We start from the raw sequence: 21,338 nt of genomic DNA on the forward strand, positions 1-21,338 counted from the left end.
CCCTGCGCCCGCAGCTGCGGAGGAGCTGCCGGTGCTGCCTTRGAGGCAGCGAAAGGCGGGCGCGCTGCCTGCTGCTGCGCGCCGCTCCGCTCCTGCTGGGTCTGCAGCCCSGCGGGCACCGCAGCCGCCCGGCAAAGGGGCCGTGAGAGGCCCGGAACGCCCTGCTGGGCCGGTACCGGGGGTCTCCCCGCTGGGCCGGGGCCGGGGGTCTCCCCGCTGCCCCCGGGCTGCGCCGGGCCCGGCTCCCAGCCCGCGCAGGAGGAGGAAGAGGATGTGACCTTCATGTCCGCCCGTCGTGCGCGCGGCAGGCGCGGGTGCTCCCCCAAAGTTGCGCTTGGAAGCAAAAATCATATATTAAAAAAACCACGTTTTTCTTTCCCAGCAAGCGAGCGGTGTCTCCGCGCGGCAGCGCAGGCCGCGGAGACCCTTCGAGCCCCGTTTCYATCTCCGCGCAGTGTCAGCTGCTCCAGGTCGTCCCCGCGGGTCTGGGGCGCGGGCAGGGGGGCGCTTTGAGGCCGCGGGAGGCCCCGCTCGGGCCCCGCTGCCCCCGGGCCCCGCCAGGGCCCCGCGCCGGCGCCCGCCGGGTCTCCGGCAGCCGCTGAGTGCTCGGTACTTTCGAGCGCCCCTGAAGGGCCTCGAGAGATGGAAAAAAAAAAAAAAAAGAAAAAAGAAAAAGTGGAAAGAAAGCGAAGCTTTCGTGGCAGGACTGCCCCTGGCCAGGCAGGCCCGGAGGGAGCGCCGCGCTGCGCGCTCAGGCGGGACCTGCGCGGTTATTTTACTACCCTCTTAAATTAACGGAGCTGCAAAGACCGGGGACGAGCCGGGCAAATGCAGGATGGGAGGAAGGGGGGATGTTGTCTTTCTGTCCCCTGAGCGCACCAAATTCRTGCTGTGAGTGCATGTGCCGGGTCCGCAGCGCGCAGCCGGGCTGTTAGCTGCGCACACGCCACCCGCGCAGGTCGCCGCGCTTGTGTTTGTGAGGAGCGATTCGGGGGTCGTTGCAAAGAGTAGCAAATAAGGAAGAATTGAAAATAATTTGCGAGAACGAAAAGTGGTCCAGACTTTTGCCTAATTAAACGAACAAACAAATAAAAAATCCACATGTTTTGTCCTGTAATGACCAATAATTTTTTTCTTAAAAAAAAAAAAAAAAAGAAACGAAAAGACATTCAAAAGACGTTCACTGCGAGTGGACTAGTGGACAATCTCTGCCTTTTCCAGCCCTTCTCCTCCCGCTCTCCAATATATAGGGTGAAAAAGGAGAATAAACCGACTTCTCTTGAATGCGTTAGAGACGAGACGAAAAAAAAAAAAAAAAAAAAAGGAAAAGAAAAGAAAAGCTGGCAGCTTGTGCAAAGGTCCCGAGTTCTCTGCAGACATGTGTGAAGTCAGACCTACCAGCGAGCTACCCAGTGAATCACTTTAAGGAAAAAAAATAGTTACCAGCAATACAAAACCACTTTGTCATAAAAGCGAAAAGCGCTTTATTAATTCGTTTTTTAATTCTTATTTTATTTTTTGTATTATTGTTGYGTGCGCCTCTGGAGAGCCGGGGCTGCCCTAACCCGGCGGCCGCTCGCCGGRAGCGCCTGCGAGGCCGCCCACTCTGCGCGTCCCCACGCGGGGCCGCCGCCGGCTGCGGGGGGSCGCGGGCCCGCGGAGGGGCAGCTGCGGCGGTCACGGGGCACTTGTGCTTGGGGCGCCCTCCTGCCACCCCAAACCTGCCCCCTGTCTCCCCCCACTCCGTGCACCTGCAGCCGCGCGCGGCTCTGCTTCCTCCTCGGCCCGTTTTGGGGCGGGGGGCCGCGGGGCTCCGCACGCCCGTCCCGCCACGGCGCTCGCCCATCTCCCCCTGCCCCGCGCAGGCTGCCCCGGGCCCCGCAGCGCCCCCCGCACCACGCGCGGGCCGCGCTCGTGGGCGCCCTCGGAGCCTGCGCGCTCCGCACCCGCGGCCACGGCCCCCGCGGCGCGCACTGCGCTACCCGGCGTCTCCCTAYAGGCGTTCTCCCCGTTCCTTATACGCGATTAAAAAATAAACAAACGCCGGGGCAGAAASAGCCCCGCGTATCCCCCCCGCCGCGGCCCGTCTGAGGGATCGCGCCGGTCCGCTCGGCTGCGARGCCCTTAGCGCGGCTCAAGTGATGGGAGTAATCGGCGGGTGGAAGATCCGAAACCAAAGGGAAATGTATGGGCTTGGCGACCTCTGGAAAACCCGGGCACCTTGGCACAAAGAGCGCAAAAATATTTGCTCACCTTGACGTTTCTATTTTTAAAAAAAGTTTATTTATTTATTTATTTATATTCCATTTTTAAGACATCTTTTGAGAGAGATCAAGCTCCCATCTGAGCTCTCATTATAGTAATAGGATTCTCAGAGAGAGAAAGAAGAAAAAAAAAAATAAAAGAGAGAGAGAGAGAGAGAAAAGGCCCCCAAGCCCCTGGATCTGGAGGGTGCTGGGCAGAAAGGCTTTCTGCGACTCACACACACTCGGGACGAAAGATCTGCAAAGCGCTTAAAAGCCCCTCTGACCGGCTTGAAAGCGATTCCAGCAATTAGGAATTAATTCGGCGTGGTCAAAGGCGATCTCATTGCAAAGCTGTATCGAGTTATCCAAACTTTGGCGGAGTGCAGGCGGTGGGAATGGGCGGCTGGGGTGGAGGTGAGCTGCAGGAAAGGAAAACAAGGAGTGCTCGGGAAAGGAAGGAGAGGGGAAGCCAGGGCTGGGGAATGGCGAGGCCAGCGGTTTGCTGCGGGGCGGGGTGCGGGGACACGCTTTTGTTTCCCTKTCATTCAGTGGCAGAAAGAACTGAAAACACGCCGGAGGTCCCAGGTGATAGAAAGATGGGTTTAAATTATCAAAAGGAAACCAGTGCCGATGCCTCCTTCAGGTACGGTAAAAAGGGGCGGAATGGGGTGACCGCCCCCAGCGGCAGGAGTCCCAGCCCGTTGGACACGGGGGGGGGAACCCGCTTTTTAATGCGGGGAGGGTGATGGGCCCAATCCCGCCRTGGGGCTCGGGTCAGGTCGGGGCGCCTGGCTCAGGCGTTCGGGTTGTTCCTCATGAGCTCCACGTCAGCGTCCACCATCTCCCGCACCAGCTCCTGTGGGACACAGAGACACATGGGTGAGGGTGACCCCTGCGATGTCCTCCCTCCCTCAATGGTCCAGGCTGGGGCCATCGCTCTGCTTTTCCCGCCACCCTGCTTCCCATCGCAGCTCCAATTCCCAAACTGTCACGGGAGCCCAAGCGCACGGTGCTCCCACCATGGATCCCCGCTGGAGCCTTTCCAGATCAGGTCAGCGGAGCTGCTGCGAGTGCCCCGCACTGCTGTCCTCAACACGGCGGCAGCTCGGGACCGTCACCACCGCTGTAACCCCTCCGCGGGCCTGGGCCGCCCTTCCCGCCTCCGGCCTCCCGCCGTGCTCGGGGAGGACACGAGGGCACAGGGCAGGTATGGACCCGCCCGAGGGGCAACTCACATCAAACGTGACCCTGGGCTTCCAGTTGAGCTTTTGCCTCGCTTTGGTACAGTCGCCTTGAAGAAAATCCTGCAGAGAAGAAGAGAGCAAACACATTCACCTCGCCGTCCTGCGGCGYGCAAGGCCCAGCCCCCTGCGCGCCCCCAGCCACAACCAGTGGGTCCAACACCGAAACTGGGGCAGAAGCTCCCGGCGAGGCAGAGCCTGGGCACGCTGCGTGCAGAGCACGACGGGCCCGGCAAGGGGGCCACACCGGCCCCACTGGCCCCACGCGCTCCCTGCAGCGCTCAGGCCCCGCCATCCTCGGAGGCCTCGATATTTCCTTTATGGATGCAGTTTTCGTGGGAGCTCCTCTGCCTATAAATCAGCAGGAGGCAGCACGATGTCACCAGGGCATCTCGGGAGTTACTCTTTGCTCTTGTCTGCAGCTGGGGGGGCCGACTGCTCTTACAGCCTCGCAGTGGGGAGCGTTCCACAGTAAACTCTCATATGCCTTAGTCATGCTATTGAGCTGCTTCAAATTCCTCCTTTTTTTTTCTTYTTTCTTTTTCCCACATTTGTTTAAATAATGCAGATCACAGAGCAAACATGGCACACGTTCCCCTGCAAATAAAAACGTGATCACAGGCGCATGATGCTGAACGACTGTTATGAATCTGGGTAACCACATCCAGCTTTTTCCGCCTATATCATTTTATTTTTTTTCTCCCCACTTAARTATTTTGAGCATCCACATGGAAAGAAAAGTCTAAATACCTTTTCAGTACAAAAGAATTACTTTGAAACCATTACAGAAACCAGGATATGAACCACTGTTCATATTCACCTTACTGCTCTATATTCTTTACAGTRTTACCACACCAAACAGTTCCACAACCAGCTGTGAAAAGTAATATAAACAAGGGAAAAAGCTCCTTTGAATGCATCTCTAGTGAAATGAAGAAACTGGCTGAAATGTTTCTTGGGTCTGTATTAAAAGTTATATTGGTCTAGCTTCAGTTGCTTACATACATTTCTGTAAGCATTTTTATCTAAAATATCACTGAAATCTGCCTGTGAAACTCAAGTATTCTGTTTAAATAGTTAGCATTTTTTTYCCCAGCTGTATGTGATGATCTAATAAAATATATCTGCTCCTTTTAAAAGCTTTGCTGCTCTGTAATAGCAAATATTAAAATTTTACCGGTCCAGGGTTAAGGAAAAACATTGTGAGACAGCAAGAAATCTAAGGCTCAGAGCTCTGCTCCTGCATTTCACTTTATGGTGGTAACACAGCAGAGTTTCCTAGAAAAACGTCTCCCTCTTTCACTCGCTGGCCACCGGCGGGGCTCACGAGCATTTCGCAGCCAGTTAGGGTTTGTAACCGCGCTGCTGCACGCACCACACACTTTTTGGGATGGTATCTCGYGAGCGGTCCAGCTCGTGTTGGCTTCCCAATGACCTCTTCGTGTGCATGCAGCAAAAYGCAGCACGTCCTGCTTTAAAATCGTGCCAGACTACAGAGCGGGGCAGCCAGGAGCACGGGAGATGCGGCTCCTGTGAAGGGGATATGGGACAAACRTGTGTGCAGAGCCCGTCCCAGGCAGCATTTCAGAGGGCTCCACCTTTACGCGACCAGCGTTTCCCTCCAGACAGGAGTAAGCACACAGATTGGAACAAAATGATATGAAAATGAAAATCCTGCGATTTCCTTAAATTAGACTAAATGGTTTCCTACTGCAGTGCTGTAATGGGCTTTTAGAAACTGCAGCAGGCGTTTGAGGCCAAGTCATGCAAAACCGCATCAGCTCSAGGGATCCCCTGGAGGGTCGTGTCAATACGGATTGCAAAATCTGGCTTGCAAAGGGGAAGGCTCCCACTGACTTGGATGCAATCTGGATCAGGCCCTGGTGTACACATGGAGGCATGCCTTTTATCTGCAGCTCAGTTTAATTTACATTATATACGTGTGTATATATATATATATATATATATATATATATGCCTCGAAACAAGGAAATCCATCTTAAAATAAGAAGTCGGTAGAAAAACAATTGTCCTCTATTCTGTTCTAATTTGAACCATTAGCTAGCAGTTAAGTGTTTTAATAATATCTAGTTTTTATTCATAAAAGGCATATCATAAACCCTAGAAGATTCATTTTTATAAATTCTGTGTATACATTATATCCTGTGTAACAACAGTTTTYGAACTGAGCCTATCTAGACTACTGGACATTTAGAAAAATGGAACAGAATGAATTGCTGTCGCCTGTTGTATGTGGCTGCATTCTGCTTTCAAACAGCTTGGGAGCAGTCTTTTAACTTTCTTAGACAAATGCTTTTTGTTAAAGTAGTTTATCTAAAAAAATACTTTACTTAATTCCAGTCCTTCATTCAAAAACATAAACACTCAGCTGCTGAACAGGCCAAAATAAGGTTGGGGGAAGATTCCAAATTGGTAGAATTATTTGCAGTGCTGGATTATACATAAAGATAACACAAACAGCTAGTGTATTAAAGCCATTTAAGTATAAAAATACAACTTCTTTTTTTTTTTCTTAAAAAGTTCACATGCTTTAACAATGATGTAGTAAAGGTATTATGGCATAATCTGCTAGCAAAAAAAAAAAAAGAGAGAAAAAAGAAGAAAAGATTTAATATATATGATAATACAAGTTCCCCATCTGACTCTGGTTAAGAGATTTTAAAGAGCCCTCCTAAAGAAGTTTATATACTTTTGAGAAACACTACTTTTTGTAAGATTTACTTAAAAACAGCATTATGGACAAAACGTCTCCTGTGCACTTTTTTAAAAGGACCTCTTACTTAGAAATTACTAAGTACAGAAACAAAATGGCTATATCACATACCTTAATATTAACACAATATTACAAGGTTTTTATTGTATTATTCTTAGTTGAAGCTTCAACACTGAATGGAAATGATGACTGGAACAAAGCTATTCCTGATTAAAGGATTGTATTGCAGTCATGCTTCCTGTATTTTTCTACAAGTAGCTCATAATATGAAAACAATAAGGTAATTACAATAAAATAAGAATATTAAAAAAAAGCTCCCCTTGGAACAGAATGACTGCTTGCTTATGTTATTCAAGTCCTTCACTGAAACCAGAGTTGTATTTGATGGTCTTCCAGAAAAAAAAAAATAAAAAAGGTAAGACAAAAAGAAGAGCCAGCCCTGTGTACCCTTCTGTACTGCACACTGATTTTCCAGCATCAGAGCTTCGCTTTCTAGAGGTACAAGTAGATCAGAAAGCAAAGAAAGAAGAGGCAAAGTCCCAGTAGAGAAAACACAGATTGAAGACTCTGAAATATATTTTTTAAAGTTCTTGAAAGCCAGCTGCTGCTGCTGCATATAAACTTGCCCGCTATTCCTGTTTTCATGTTTTTTATTCCTGGAGGATAGGGTTTTTTTTTTTTTTTTTCTTTTTTTCCCTGCATCACTGATTTAAATATTGACATGAAAATAAGGCCCTCTGACTTCCTGAAAACCCTGAGGATTTAGATACTGAGAGCTAAGAGTTTGCAAACCTGGAAACACTCCTTAAAGCTTTGTTATTTTTACAGTGCCCATGTCATCCATATAAAATTAAGTCTTTGTTTTTAGTTACCTGTTTTAAGAGGAACTATCTCTTATTTTCCATGCAAATACAGTTAACATAAGTGAATAGCAATGACAAGTTTTACATGCAAGCTGTTCTAGGAGTTGAAAATCAGCATCCAGTTAAATATTTAAAGGGAAGGAAGATAGAAAAGGCAACAGCCAAATTGTCTGTTGCCATTTAATATTACAGGAAATGCTCCTACAGCTTTATATTCAGCTAGCTGTCATATGACTTCTCTCAGAGAAAAGAACAAGTTTATCTGATGTAAATTTTTCTGTTTGAACTCTTCTGTAAATTAAGCTGCTTAGCTGTGTAAAAAATACCCTATTATTAAATCTGATTTTATAGCAATTCAGTGTTACTGTCCAAGCACATACATACACACATACATACAGATAAGCAGACAGAAATTCATTATTCTATGTGGTAAGGTCTTTTCAAATTAGCCTTTAAAATCATGACAGAAAAATGTAAAATATTTTAATGTAAATATCACATTTCCCAAGCTCTTGTTCCGAGTGTCATCGCCACTTCTATTCTGACTCACTCCGTGATTGATCTGGTTTCACTGTGCAATGTATCACTGTCTCATTCAATTAACCTGAACTGAAATTCTAAAGCCTCAAGACAATGTGAGAATAAGGAGACAGTGTGGCCTGAAAGAACTCCAAGGTTTCTTTTATTACCACAGCTCAGCTGACTGCCTTTAAACTGTTACTTCATTTAAGCCAGCGCCAGGAGCAAGCGTTTGCTCTCTGTTACACCAGAGCAGAGTGGAGATTAAGTCCTCAGTAAAACACCTGCGATGGAACCGTGCCCAACTCCGCTCGCCTCAGCAGAGACRGAGTTTTACCTCTAAAAATAAACAGACTTGCACTAAGCACACAACAGTTTTACTGCATCTGAAAAGTGGCCAGGGTTACGTTCACAATCACCAAGACTTTTGGGAAGCCAGTTTGTTACAGCAGAGCTCCCAGAAGCAAAGAGCGCATAGACCGGGCTCAGTGCAGTCTCTTGCGCTGTTTTGCTCAAGAAATTTCCTCAAGAAAGATTTCAGTAATGGAACAGCCAAAGCTTCCTGCAAATTGTGTTGCTGTTCTGCTTTCCTTGTTTCCTCCCTGAGACCACTGCTCTTCGGCTTTTGCTTGTCCCAKTAAAAATAAAGCAATAAACAATATATCTGTTTAATTCAACATCATTCAACATCCACACTTACTTCTACACTTAGTTTATGGTTCTACACTTTCACCATTATATCTCAATAAAGCCTATGGCAAAGTTTATTTTATGACATAAGTCTCCCCTCTCTTGTACTTTCTGCAGCATTTATGGTAGCTATTTTTAAGGACAATTTCACATAACCCACCCCAGGCATAGGGTCGGCCACACAGTATATTCAGGTATATGTTACAGCTCCCTGCTCAAAAAGAGAACATCTTGGTTAAAGCACTTGCTGTGAGTAAGAGCTTGCCCGYTTTGCTCACTACCCAGTTCTTCTACTGTCACCCTTATCCTCCATGCCTTAATATCCTGCAGCACTTGCCATAGGGCCTCGTGACGCTGTGTCTTAGCTCAGATGCAAAGTTCCTCCCTGGGACGAGCACGTGAGCAGTGGCAGTGACTGCAGCGGAGCTGCTCTGTGGGCCCTGCTCTCCGCGTGCTTGTGGAGCCAGACGGCACTGGCTTCACTTTGCAGGGGGTAGTGTTTGTTATAATATCTATAGTAACAGGAAAAACAATGTAATTATAAAGCAAGACGGCTATCACCGCAGTAAATATGGGGAGAATGTGAAGATAAAACATGTTGATGAGCAAAGCGTGAGTCTGATGAAGAACACGGTACATATCTTGAGGAATTTAAGAAGAGCTGTAATGGGTGTCACTCAGTTTTCATTTTTTTTTCTTTCCACTGTTCTTAGAAAAGCAAAGTTGCGGAGCACTTAGGGTACCAAGGGAATAGAAGAATGCCAGTGAATTTGGTTCCTGATCTAAATTTRGTTTAATGCAGCATGAACAGACTGGCTTTCACTCTTGGGTCAGCAGCCCTTTGCAGAAAGACAGTATTGTTCACAAAGAACCACAGAAAAGGGAAAAAGGCAAACACCCAAGCAACCCATAGGCTGAAACATATATATATATATATATATACACATAAATATATATAAAAGATTGCCATTTAAAATAACAGGTGTAATGTTTTCTTCTCAGCATGTTTTCATATGCAAATCTCTTCCTATTCTCAAGGTTCCTTTTTTTAACTTTTTTTWAATAAAACTATGTTGAGACTGAAGGGGAGGGAAAAAAAAATGTGAGCAAAGGGCTGATTCTGAGAGGCTCCAAGCCCCTGCACCCCTGACAGGCACCAGCAGACCACAAGTGCTGGTCATCTTTGGGGTTAGGTCTTATCTATGGGTTTCCCAGTGGCCTGGCAATGCGGGTCAATGCAAGCTGCATTGTCATGAAAATAAGAGCAGTGCCATCACTTTTCTGCTAGGAATCAGAGGTGTTGGAACAGCAGYTTTATCTTATCTGCTCGATAATCTCTAATTTGAGCAGCTTCCAAAGGGTTAAGGCGAATAAACTCGGAGCAGCAATAAACATTAGGGCGATAATGCCAGCAATGGAGATAGTCTCCCTGCCACCCCGGAGCCCCCCTTCTTCCCCTTCCCTCTACTGTGGTGCATCAGCCCAGCCGGAGCCGAAGCCACAGCTCGCTTGCAGTGACAGGGGGTGATAAGAGAGCAGAAGGAAACAGCAAAYTGGCAGGTAAGCTGGTAAGCTTCCTGGTGAGCTCAGGAAGCCGGGAATTGGGATACTGCGTGTCCGTGGGGCCAGGAGTTGGCCTTGGGGCAGCAACGAYGCTCAGTGCCAGCTCTGACAGACCCCCGTGAGGAAAGAGCAGCAGCAGAACAGGAGGTGGCTGTGTGGATCATTGAGCCTCATCACTTCCATGGATGCAGCACTGGAGCCACGAACCACGGCAGCGGGACCGGGGCACGAGCCTCACGTCACGGCACCGGGGCGGGAGAGCCGCAGGCCCCGGAGCGCCCTGCTCGTGCTGAGCATGACTCAAACCCRCGGATTTGCCAAGCGCAGCCTGAGAAAATGTCTTGGCCAGCGCTGTCCCTTGAGCCAGATAAAATTCCTCCTGAATTACAGCCTGATCCAGCGACCACTGAAGTCAGCGCTGCATTTAACTCGCTTGCTCATGGTGAGCCGGCCTGCCGGGGGTCAGTGCAGATCCAGGGCATCCCATAGCGGGGCAGGCCACGGGCGCGTTTCTGTGCACTTCAGGTAACAAGATTGCACAGAATGCACAGAAATGCAGAATCTGCTGAAAAAACAGGAGACACCTGCTTGAGACAAAGAGGATTAAAGCCACTCCATTTGCCATTTATTGTATGGATAATTACAACAGGTCAGTTCTCATCACTGGGCACAAAATCACTCTTTCTGTCGTGTTACTTCCACACACCCAAACACACAAATYGCTGCTAAAAATATGCATTATGTCTCCAAGAATGCAAACTAATAATCGAATCATGGATACTATTATGAACCAAATAGTCCCAATTGTTCTAATGAAATAAAAATGCTGTTTATGAAAGGCTGTACAGGTTAAACGTAGGAGTTGGCTCTCACTGCTCTGTAGTGTTGCTGGCAAGAAGAAATGGTGTGTGAGCAGGACCTCACATGCTTCAGGCTAATCTGTGGATGAAGAGGTGTCCGAACAACCCGGACTTGCATGACAGGCGTTAGAAACCTCCACCTTTCTCTTCCCAGCAGAGGTTTTGGGGAGGTTGTAGGCAAGTGTGTTTCTTCAAGTTCCCTGGYCAGATCGTAGGGAGGATGTCAGTGTGTGACCTTCACACACTGTGACCTACTGAAAACAAGACCCTGTGAGGAATGAATCGTTTTCAAATGAGGTAGAGGTCGGCTGCAGTGTAAGAAAAGAACAGCTTTTCTCTTCTTTCCTGAGTGCCTCAGAGTCCTGCTTTTATTCACTAGTAAACGGTGAAAAAAAAGCATTGGCTCTTGCTTCCATATGGCCCACTCTTTACTCTTTTTGGATAAAGCAGAAAGATAATCATGTCTTGACCAGATATGCTTTTATTGCTAGACACAATGTTTTTTACTTCGGTARGAGCCTGCTAACTTTTAAAATTATAAAATGCCACTCTCATTTTTTTTTAATAAACTATTTTTTCCCACCACTTCTTACTTTTCTCATTTTCTGCAAAAATCAGGAAATCTCTCTGTGAAGCTGTTTGAACCTAGGGGTTTATTGTGCTTTAAAGGCTACATTTCTTRCTAGAAATACAATATGGTCCCTAGGATTTGTTCACTGACTGACGTGTCAAGATGAAGAAGGTAACTGCTCACCCCACAAATCCATTCTGCAAGGCTACTTTTCTTCTCTGCTTCCATTAAGAAGACACTACATTCATAATAACTATTTTGGAAATGTTAGCAGGTTTCCTTATCATTGCTGGGTGAATATCAAATGGCAAGCATTAAAACAATAAACTCAGTGCAGTGAACTTGTATTCTATCTATAGATGTTTATTATTTACCTAAGAGCGTTGAGCAGCAATTTAATTAACACAGGTCTGCGATTAGCAGGATATTACTATTCTGTAGGGTGAATTTCTTTATCTCATACAGACAGAATGCATTGTTTTGGGTAATTTTACTACCTCTGTGGCTATTCACATCTCTGAAAAATATCAAGACATTTGTGAGGTTAACATTAAAACTATGCTGCTACTTTTGCCCTAATAGAAACCTTAATTTACTCAAAAGGTCATTGTCTATCTAAAGAACATGCCAACGGAAAATTCTGACTTACCTGAAGGCAATCATTAATTGCTTTCTTCAGCATATTTTCTGTACCCATCCCACTACTCTGAGCTCTTGACTACAACTCAGGTTGGGCAAAGGAGAGGACACCATTTCCTATACACCTTCTACTGATAAATGAACCTCTGCCACCCTGAAGCCCATTAGAAGAGTGTGGGGGAAAGCCAGAAAGCGAGTGGACACTTTTCCTGTCCCCCTCAGCGGTATGGATTAATTGGAACAAAGGATTTAACATGGAAGAYCAGTGAGTCATTGGCTATTGTTTGAAAAACAGTTGTAATTTATTCCCTCTCTAGGGTAAGGGAGGTGAAGAAGGGAGCTGGAAGAAGGGAACATTCGCTTCTCTAAGCGAAGTGGCTACATACGGTCTTTTACCGTAAACTGTTTTTTAGAAACAGCCTCCATCTGCCTGGTCATAAACCTGACCTAATTTATGGGACACGTCATCTTTCTCCCGCCCTTACTGCATTCCAATTTGTCACTAAAATCCCCATCAGATTCGGAAACCCTTTTCAAGGCACAATATATGGCAGGAATGCAAGCTGTGAAAGGCTTAAAGGGTGCTCTTGGGCTGAGGTGCTGTTACATGAGAAAAAACATATATCCATTTCAAATGTCTTATATCAAGAGGAACCAAGATGGGATACTGGGGGGCTCCAGCCTGCAAAAGTGAGGCTATCTCTGCCCAAAAACCTCTGTTTGCAAAGCAAATATTCCATCAAAGGGTTAAACAAAACAAGGTATGATAATTTTTGATTCTGAGTATGTCCCAAACCTATTCTCCAGTGGGCTTGATAGAGAAGGAAGTCCAAGCAGTGGCCTTTCACATGACATCATAAAAGCCTAATTTATCACCAGCCACCAAACATCTAGAAAATCATAACATCCTTTCAGGAAAGCCATGTGCAAAATAATCAGATTTACTTTGATGAAAGCTTTAGTGCTTGAGTCCAAGTAGGACACTACAAAGAATAACCCTTTGCAGGTACTGGCACACAACAAAGCAGGTCACATCTAACGCTTCAAACTCATGTTTTATCCATTAAAAGGCTTATGCATTTCCTGCCCATAAACAAAGGTACTCTCATTCTGCACGTGTATTCAACTGAGCCCACCAAGCAAGAAAAAACACTGGTCATTGCTAAGTCTAGGCCAGGTTTTCAGCTGAACATTTGCTTTATGGATAAAAATACATGCTATTGCAGCAAATTTAAGCACTACRCTTGCCACCCCCTTACCTGACAGTCCCTGGCAAGTATGTTGGATCTGTGGGTTGAGTGTTGCCGTAACATCTCACAGCTTTTGAAAGGATACACTGCAAATTACAGCAGCCTCTGTTTGTTTACATTATCATTCATATAGTAGTGGTTTGTGGGCAGGAACTTAAACTTAAATTGAAATAAGTTTTAGAAAAGCACCAAGATGTCCTTGGGATTAAGGTGGCAGTTTCAGCAGAGGTAAAAAGCAGGTCATTTTACAGAATCACAGAATGACAGAGGTTGAAAGAGACCTGTAGAGATCATCTAGTCCAATCCCCTGCTCCAGCAGGGACACCCAGAGCACAGGGCGGCATCCAGGTGGGTTTTGAAGACCTCTGGAGAAGGAGACTCCACAACCTCCCTGGGCAGCCTGTGCCAGGGCTCTGTCACCCTCACAGGAAAGAAGTTCTTCCTCACATGGAGATGGAACTGCTTGTGTTTCAGTTTGTACCCATTACCCATTTTCCTATCACTGGCCACCACTGAGAAGAGTTTGGCCCCATCCTCTTTACATTCTCCCCTCAGGTATTTGTACATGTTGATAAGATCCCCTCTCAACCTTCTCTTCTTCAGGCTAAACAGGCCCAGCTAGTTTAGTCTTTCCTTATACGAGAGATGTTCCATTCCCTTAATCATCTTGGTTGCCCTCCGCTGGACCCTCTCTAGAAGCTCCATGTCCCTCTCATACTGGGGAGCCCAGAACTGCCCCCACTACTCCAGGTGCGGCCTCACCAGAGCTGAGTAGAGGGGCAGAATCACCTCCCTTGACCTGCTGGCAACATCCTCCTGATGCAGCCAGGATCCCATTGGCCTTCTTGGCCACGAGGGCACACTGCTCACTCATGGTTATCTTGTATGTCAACCAAGACTCCCAAATTCCTCTCCGTGGAGCTGCTCTCCAGCAGGTCGAGCCCTAATCTGTGCTCGTGCCTGGGGTTATTCCTCCCCAGGTGTAGCACCCTGCACTTGTCCTTATTGAACCTTATCAGGTTCCTCTCTGCCCATCTCTCCAGCCTGTCCAGATCCCTCTGGATGGCAGCACAGCCCTCTGGAGTGTCGGCCACTCCACCCAGCTTGGTGTCATCTGCAGACTTGCTCAGGGTGCACTCTTTGCCCTCATCCAGGTCACTGATGAACAGGTTGAAAGCTCTGGGCCCAGTACTGACCCCTGGGGGACACCACTGGCCACAAACCTTCAAATGGACTCAGTCCCATTTATCACCACCCTCTGAGCTATGCCATCCAGTCAGTTCTCAATCCACCTCACTGTGCACTCGTCCAGTCCASACTTCCAAAGCTTTCCTAGGAAGATGGATCCCATTGGCCTTCTTGGCCACGAGGGCACTGCTGCCTCATGGGTAACTTGTTGTCAGCCAGTACTCCCAAATCTCTCTCCACAGAGCTGTTTTAGGGGTCAGCCCCTAATCTGTACTGGTGYCTGGGGTTTTTCCTCCCCAGGTTCAGGACCCTGCACTTGTCCTTGTTGAACCTCAGGAGGTTCCTCTCAGTCCAGCTCTCTGACCTGTCTAGGTTCCTCTGAATGGCAGTACAGCTCTTTGGAGTGTAAGTCACTCCATCCAGTTTTGTATSAGCTGCAAACTTGCTCAGGGTGCTATTAGTATTCACAGTAGTTGCCTGTGAGCTTCCACAGATTCGGTAGTGCAATCATCGTATTTCAAAATACTTTAAAATACTTTAAAAGACTTCATAACATGCACTGTTCCTTTCCAAAACATCACCAAATGCAAATAGCTCTGCTTTAAATTTGTCCTCTTAATGACCTTCTTAGCTTAAACACCTTCAATTAAACAAGAAAGGAATTTTTGATCTAGTACCAAAAAATCTTCATTATTTTACCCTGCAGCAGTCAAACATAGAGGAGCACAACAGAAAAGAAATTTCTAGTGCTCCCACCCTAGCTACTAAGCYTCCATTAGTTCCAGAGTTAAAAAACAAGCAAACTCCTCAGATTTGCACAGTAACAGTCATGGGACCAGCATACTTCAATGCTTTCACCTATACAACATTTTAAATGAAAAATTTGGCATCACTTGATGCCCTTACAATGAAAACGCAATATTCTATGACCCAGTTTCAATGCAAAAGACAATTCTGTTCCTCAGACAAGCAATGCTATTTTTCATTCATGTTTTGGCAGCACAGTGATGCCAGGTAAGGGTCCAATTAGGCATCAGAGAAAAACAGAAATGACAGTTGTTTCTCTGAAAATATGTCAAAGTCAACTATTCACTTCCTTAAATATTCTGTTAGAATTTGTCTAGGGTTTGTATCTCTTTCCCTGTGTACGACAACTACAAATCCTACAGTTTGGTTTACTTTCTTTTCTGTATTCCAGTATATAATGGGCAATATATATGAATGCATAAAATGATGAGTGACAGAGCTACCATCTATGTATTGGGAATCTAAAAAACAGCTGAAGAAAACTAGATAAATATCTTGGCAGCTTCATTCTACTTGTAACCTGAGAATGACTTCAAATAAAACTAACACTATTAAGACAAAACAAAACTGCTTTAGAGCAGCGCAAAGACTATGAAGAACCTGCACAGAAGAAAGATGCAGATTTTATACTACTGAACAATAGTAATGAATCAAAACATCAATGTTATCAAATGGGGACATTCACATAGTCTGGAGGCATGGAGACTAGGGCTTTGGGCAGTACTTTTGAGTGAAAGGGAGGAGCAAAAGGATAATCCAGGCTGTATCACACCACTTCTGGTAAATGCGATTTTTTTTTTACAGATAAAATGGCCAAAGAATTCAAGTCACAGTGCATCTGGCATGATCTACCCAAATAAGTTGTTATTGTTTTGCAGCAAGCAGTCCCCGGTGCAGCAAGTGGCTCCAAGGGTGAGGGGACACACAGCAGTTCAATGTAGCTGGCAACTTCCAATAGCTCTTTTAACCATATAYTCTTTGCTTGTCTAAGGTTTCATTTCTACTTCTGTCACTGGATTTTCTTTTGTTTTTATAGCTTACGTCTCTCTGACACACACACACACACACAAAAAAAAAGTAAAAAAAAAAGTTGAGATTTCTTTGTAATCACAGGATCCCAGAACTTTCTGTTCTAGGAAAATTAAAAAGGGATAACATGATTTTTGTGGAGGGCTGCAAATGTTGGCAACATAGAACAAATAAAAAATTATTTCACTTCACTGTAATTCAGTGACTCACTCCCTCATTTTCAAGGAAGGACCATGCAACACACTGATGTCACAGTCTACAGAAGAATGCTTTCCTTTCCCATTATTTAATTTTCACTCCAAAAGACATCACCAATGACTTCCTCAATTCTTTGTAGGAGGACATCAGTCAAATGCATTTTTTCGAAGTGTAAAAAGCATTCAAACATATCACAAAAGCTGCCCAGTGCTTTATAAACTATTGAGAAGATAMTGACAAATTAATGACTAAATTTCCATTTACTATTTAAAATTCTCAGAGCAAATTTCATGTTTTGATGACGTACTACTACCTGCTCAGCAGTGCTACAACATCTCACTGCAGTAGCACAACACTGTGGCACAAAATAACCCAAAGCTTTGGYATCCCAAAAATCTCAAACCAAAATAATATTACAACTTCTAAATAAGCATCTGCTTGGTCTGCTTGGGAAATGTAATCTCTGAAATTGTTAACTGTTAAGCAATTGAATAGAAAAAAAAAAAACTACGAGTGCAGCTGAGCTGCCTGGCAGTTTACAATACACAGACCCAAACTAAACACTTGTATCTTTTTTAAAAAACTAGACCAGTATATATTTTATTAGCATATACTTCAGCTAAGTCCTGTGAACTTTTCAAAACAGGCAGAGAACTGGGAGAGAGCTGACATTTCAGAGCATCTTTTGGCATCCTTTGCCTAGGTAATAATAGTCAGGATAATTTTCATCAACATGAGAAAGAAGTTCAGATCTAATCAAGGGACAGCACTACCTCCTGACATTGCCTGCTCTATGCTTGCTTGAGCACGTAGGCATTTCTGCAGCTTCATCATCACTATTGCTTTTCAAATTACCCCTCTCACACAGGTTAGCAAAACATGAGCAATTAAACATAAACAGTGTCATAAAATAATAGTAAGAAAAAAATTAACAATCATCCAAAAAAGTGTTTGGGGCACCACCCTATACCAGCTTGGATTTCTGCCCTTTCTCTCAGACAGTTTTCTTATGTGTACTTTTTAATTATTTCCTTCATGAGTCCTTTAAGGCAAAAAAGTTTGTAGAGGAGTTTAAAAAAACTATTAGAACCGATGAGAAAAGTGATATGCAAAATGAGAAACTGCAATTAAAGTGTTGTTTGAGCTACTGCAGCCTGTTTTTCAATTGCTTATGGCAAAGACTTATCTCTACAACATTCCTAGTTCAAGATACACATACTTTAAACGCAAAATTTCAGTGTTCTTCACTTGGACCATGAACTACYGTTGGTCCCTGAGCACAGCAGGTCTGTTCTGGCACATTGTTCAGTATTTGCACCATATGCAGGTAAATGCAGAAGTTCTGCAACCTGCAGCCCTTCCAGTGCATGTACATGCATGGCACCTGTTGCCTGAATAGTCAAAGAAACACACTAATTCTTAGCTCAGTTCAAAGAAATGGCATAAAATAACACAGCAATGAAGATTGAAGCTTTGGACCATGTATCAAAATCTTAAGTGAGCTGTTGCAGCTTCCTTTTGTGCACATGGCTATGGGCACAGAGTATGCAATTCTGGCAACTGCATCCAAAAACACCCAGCTACACACACAGCTAACAGGACATCTGCAGTGTGCAATTATTATTGAGTAGGATCTGTGAGAAATGTGTGATCTTTCATGTTCGTAGGCATGCRAAGATTATATAAGAGGTCATCATTGCAAACTGCTTTACACCTTAAACAGCTATTTATGCATCTAAGCAAAAAGCTACAGCCAACCTGATTTACCCTTACTTGCTTTGTGCTTTGCAAAGGTATGGACTAGAAAAAGATTCTTCTTGCAGGGAAGAATCATGCCTGTTCACATAGGAAGAAAGATAACCGCAGCAACAAATACAATGTTAAACACATCCAAATCCACACATAAATAGCACATATACAGATGGTTCTTGTTCTCATTCAGTAGTATTTGCACAGGTGCTTGCCTTAAGTTATGTGTCTGCATACAAACCTCAGCACATCTCTAAAACACTCTTCTTCCCACAGATCCAGAATGCTTCAATTCCTTTATTCAGGATTAAAAATATTCAACTTACAATRTTGGAGATGCTAACTAATGTATTAACTACACTCCAGCAATTTAATTCACCTATTCAGTCTATCTAACAGAATGAATTGATGTAGAATTTCCATTTTGTGGAAGGAAGAACTTGCCTATTCTCATGCAAACTCTCCCTGAGCACCAGCATGATTCTGGGGCTGAATGGACTAAATATACCTTAGCTTTGTATTGGACACCACCACTGCTGGTAGCATCCCACCAGACTAAACTCACAAATTCAACAATATGAAAAAGTTCTTCACCAGTTTCAGGTTTTCCACCAGCAAACACAACAGGAGATTCRCTCCTTGACTTCATTTCTTTGCTTTTTTCTTGGCATTAGCAGAATACATGAGATGCCTCCCCAGCTTGGTTCCTCCTTCAACTGAGTGTGCTTGATACTTTCCAGCATCTCTGAGTCATGATTTTTTTTTTCCTTCAATGTTTCTCCACTGCACATTTGCTCCTTTTCATCCTTGTCTTCCCCATTCTAGTTCAACTTCTCCTTCTTTGGAGATCTTTAAAACCCGCTTGGATGCAGCCCTGTGCCACGTGCTCTAGGTGACCCTGCGTGAGCAGGGGGGTTGGACTCGATGACCTCTGAGGTCCCTTCCAACCTTCGGCATTCTATGATTCTATGAACTCATGTCTCCCGCTTTCCTAGGGCTTTTCTACCTGAAGCACATGCAAATAAATGTGTCTCAATCTTTGGTCATATCTCTGGAGGAGGTGCTCAATTAAGTTGGCTCCCTCCACTACTCAGCTTTCCAACYGAGTTCTGCTTGCCAGCACTGAGGCAAATTATACTCAGATTCATTAATTAAGATGCTGTAAACTTCATTTATAATTTACCAATGTGCCACATGTGGAGAAAAAAAAAAGTACGTGAATCTGAGAGACCCTCTGGACCTTTTGTAGACCCAGTGTCCTTCTGGGAAGGTCACAAATCTCCAAGATATCTTTGAGCATTAAGTTTTGCACTTGGATTTCTAATTTAGCTGAAAGATGTGTAAAAACACATGCAGTCAGACAGCTCCTTGGCTATACATCTAAGGAGGCTGAAAGCATAAGTTATTACTTCCAAAGTCAATTGTAACTTATGCTCACTAAATTGGCTCCAGATCCACCGTTTTCAGACAGTAGTACAAGAATAATTTATTATTTTGGTGAAAAGCACCCATTTTTAGCTAAACCACACTCCCAGCAGGGAGTTTCACCAGCAGAAGTGCCAAAGACACAGGGATTCAAAGATGCAGGAAGCTTTGGGAGGCTCGTGGAATATAAGTGAATAAAGCACAATATGTAGTCATGTCTGTCAGCACTCTGAAACATATAACCTCTCCAAACACAGGGGGGTCTGCAGCGCAAATTAAAGAGGAAAATTTGTTCCTGTTGGACGTAGGGATTTCCTTGCTTTTGAAATCCATGCAATTTATTATATGATATTATAAAATATATATCAGAAATCTTACCAATAGAGGTGAAACCATTTCAACTTTCTGCAGACCTAATGTTTTGATCTGAGTTCTCATTCTATTGTTTTCTCCTATGATGAAAACTATATACATAACATTGCAGTAGCTGGTGTCAAAGCTGTAATTTTAGGCATCTAACCCATACACCCCATGTTAACAGTCTCAGCAATGGGAAGATACAACTCTACATAGGTTTTCTCTCACTGATTATAGCAGAAACCTGATGTTACCTGACTTAGATGAATTTAGTCCCTTCCCATCATGGCTCTAAACCTGAGCTCATTTGCTCCACCAGAGGTGATGTTCTCTGGAGCTAGCTTTCCAAAATGAGATTGCTTCACTAGCTTTCTGCAGAAATACTGACCTACACACCTTGAAAWGATGTTTTCTTTTCCCCGGTGAACTCCTGATTCACCAGGAATCTCTTTATAGGAGGACCTGAACAGCAGCAACTGCTAAAGGAAAGGGAACTGCAGGAAAACACTTGTTGCCAACTTTGCATTTAAATGGAAGGAAGGGAAACAGATGGGGAAATCTCTCTTCAGACAGTGTTTACTAGCACAATCAGCACCTGAGGCAGCACTTAGTCAGGTGCTGAAATTACAGAGGTAAGTTTTATGATGAGAAATCTATTCCTCATATGACAGCTATATTTCTCATCATGGATCATAAAAAACAGATGATCCATCAGATAACTACCTGATTGTAACACGCATCACAATAAAACTTTCAACTTTCTATTTTGTTTTACGACCCTGGATACATCTGGAATGCTTTCAAGGAGGATACTGATGTTCATTTTGGGTATGTACTGACTCAGGGCACTTCTGGATTGCAACTTTTGCAATAACAGAAAGTAACGAGAGTGAGAAACAAGAGCAGAACTGCTTCCAATAATGCTACTAAAAAGATTACCTCAACACCATCAATGTAACTTTATTGCATATTTTTCTTGGATCAGACAATAAGGAGTGTTCTTAATTGTCTGACACCTTTCTCTTCCTTTGCACACAAACAAATCGTTCCTTTCAGCCCTCTATTTCATCTTACAGCACAGATATTATCCACAACTACTAATTCAAAAATAAAAACAATAACAAGAAGGTATTTCTAGTAAATCAGATAGTTCCTTCTTTCCATTRTAACAACAATAATTTCTTATCTGTACATAATATTGTTTGTTTATAGTATATTAAGTCCATTAGGTATATATTGTAATTGTGAGCTCTGAGGAAATTTAACACTCCAAAAAGACATGATACCAAAAACGATTTTTAAACAGACTTAAATATCTACCCTTGCAGATTTCTGTGATCCCATTAAAGCAATAAAAAAAAAAAAAGTATATTTATTTGTAGCCTGTCCCTTTGCCTGGTGAGGTGACA

At 44.4% G+C, this 21,338-nt stretch overlaps 1 protein-coding gene across 1 annotated transcript in view; it reads right to left on the bottom strand.

Annotated features, from left to right (window-relative positions):
* Positions 1 to 2,512: 2,512 nt before the first annotated feature.
* The window catches only part of GMDS (GDP-mannose 4,6-dehydratase), a 399,732-nt gene continuing 380,906 nt past the window's right edge, over positions 2,513 to 21,338 (bottom strand). The window contains exons 10-11 of the mRNA XM_026039752.1: positions 3,482 to 3,550; positions 2,513 to 3,102 (exon numbers count right to left, since the gene is read on the bottom strand). Of these exons, the coding sequence (XP_025895537.1) occupies positions 3,040 to 3,102; positions 3,482 to 3,550 (132 nt within the window). The 3' untranslated portion in view covers positions 2,513 to 3,039. The remainder of the gene's footprint in view (positions 3,103 to 3,481; positions 3,551 to 21,338) is intronic.

This window comes from Nothoprocta perdicaria, unplaced genomic scaffold (assembly GCF_003342845.1).
Source record: "Nothoprocta perdicaria isolate Ctin4 unplaced genomic scaffold, notPer1 scaffold_24, whole genome shotgun sequence".
Classification (NCBI taxonomy): Eukaryota; Metazoa; Chordata; class Aves; order Tinamiformes; family Tinamidae; genus Nothoprocta; species Nothoprocta perdicaria.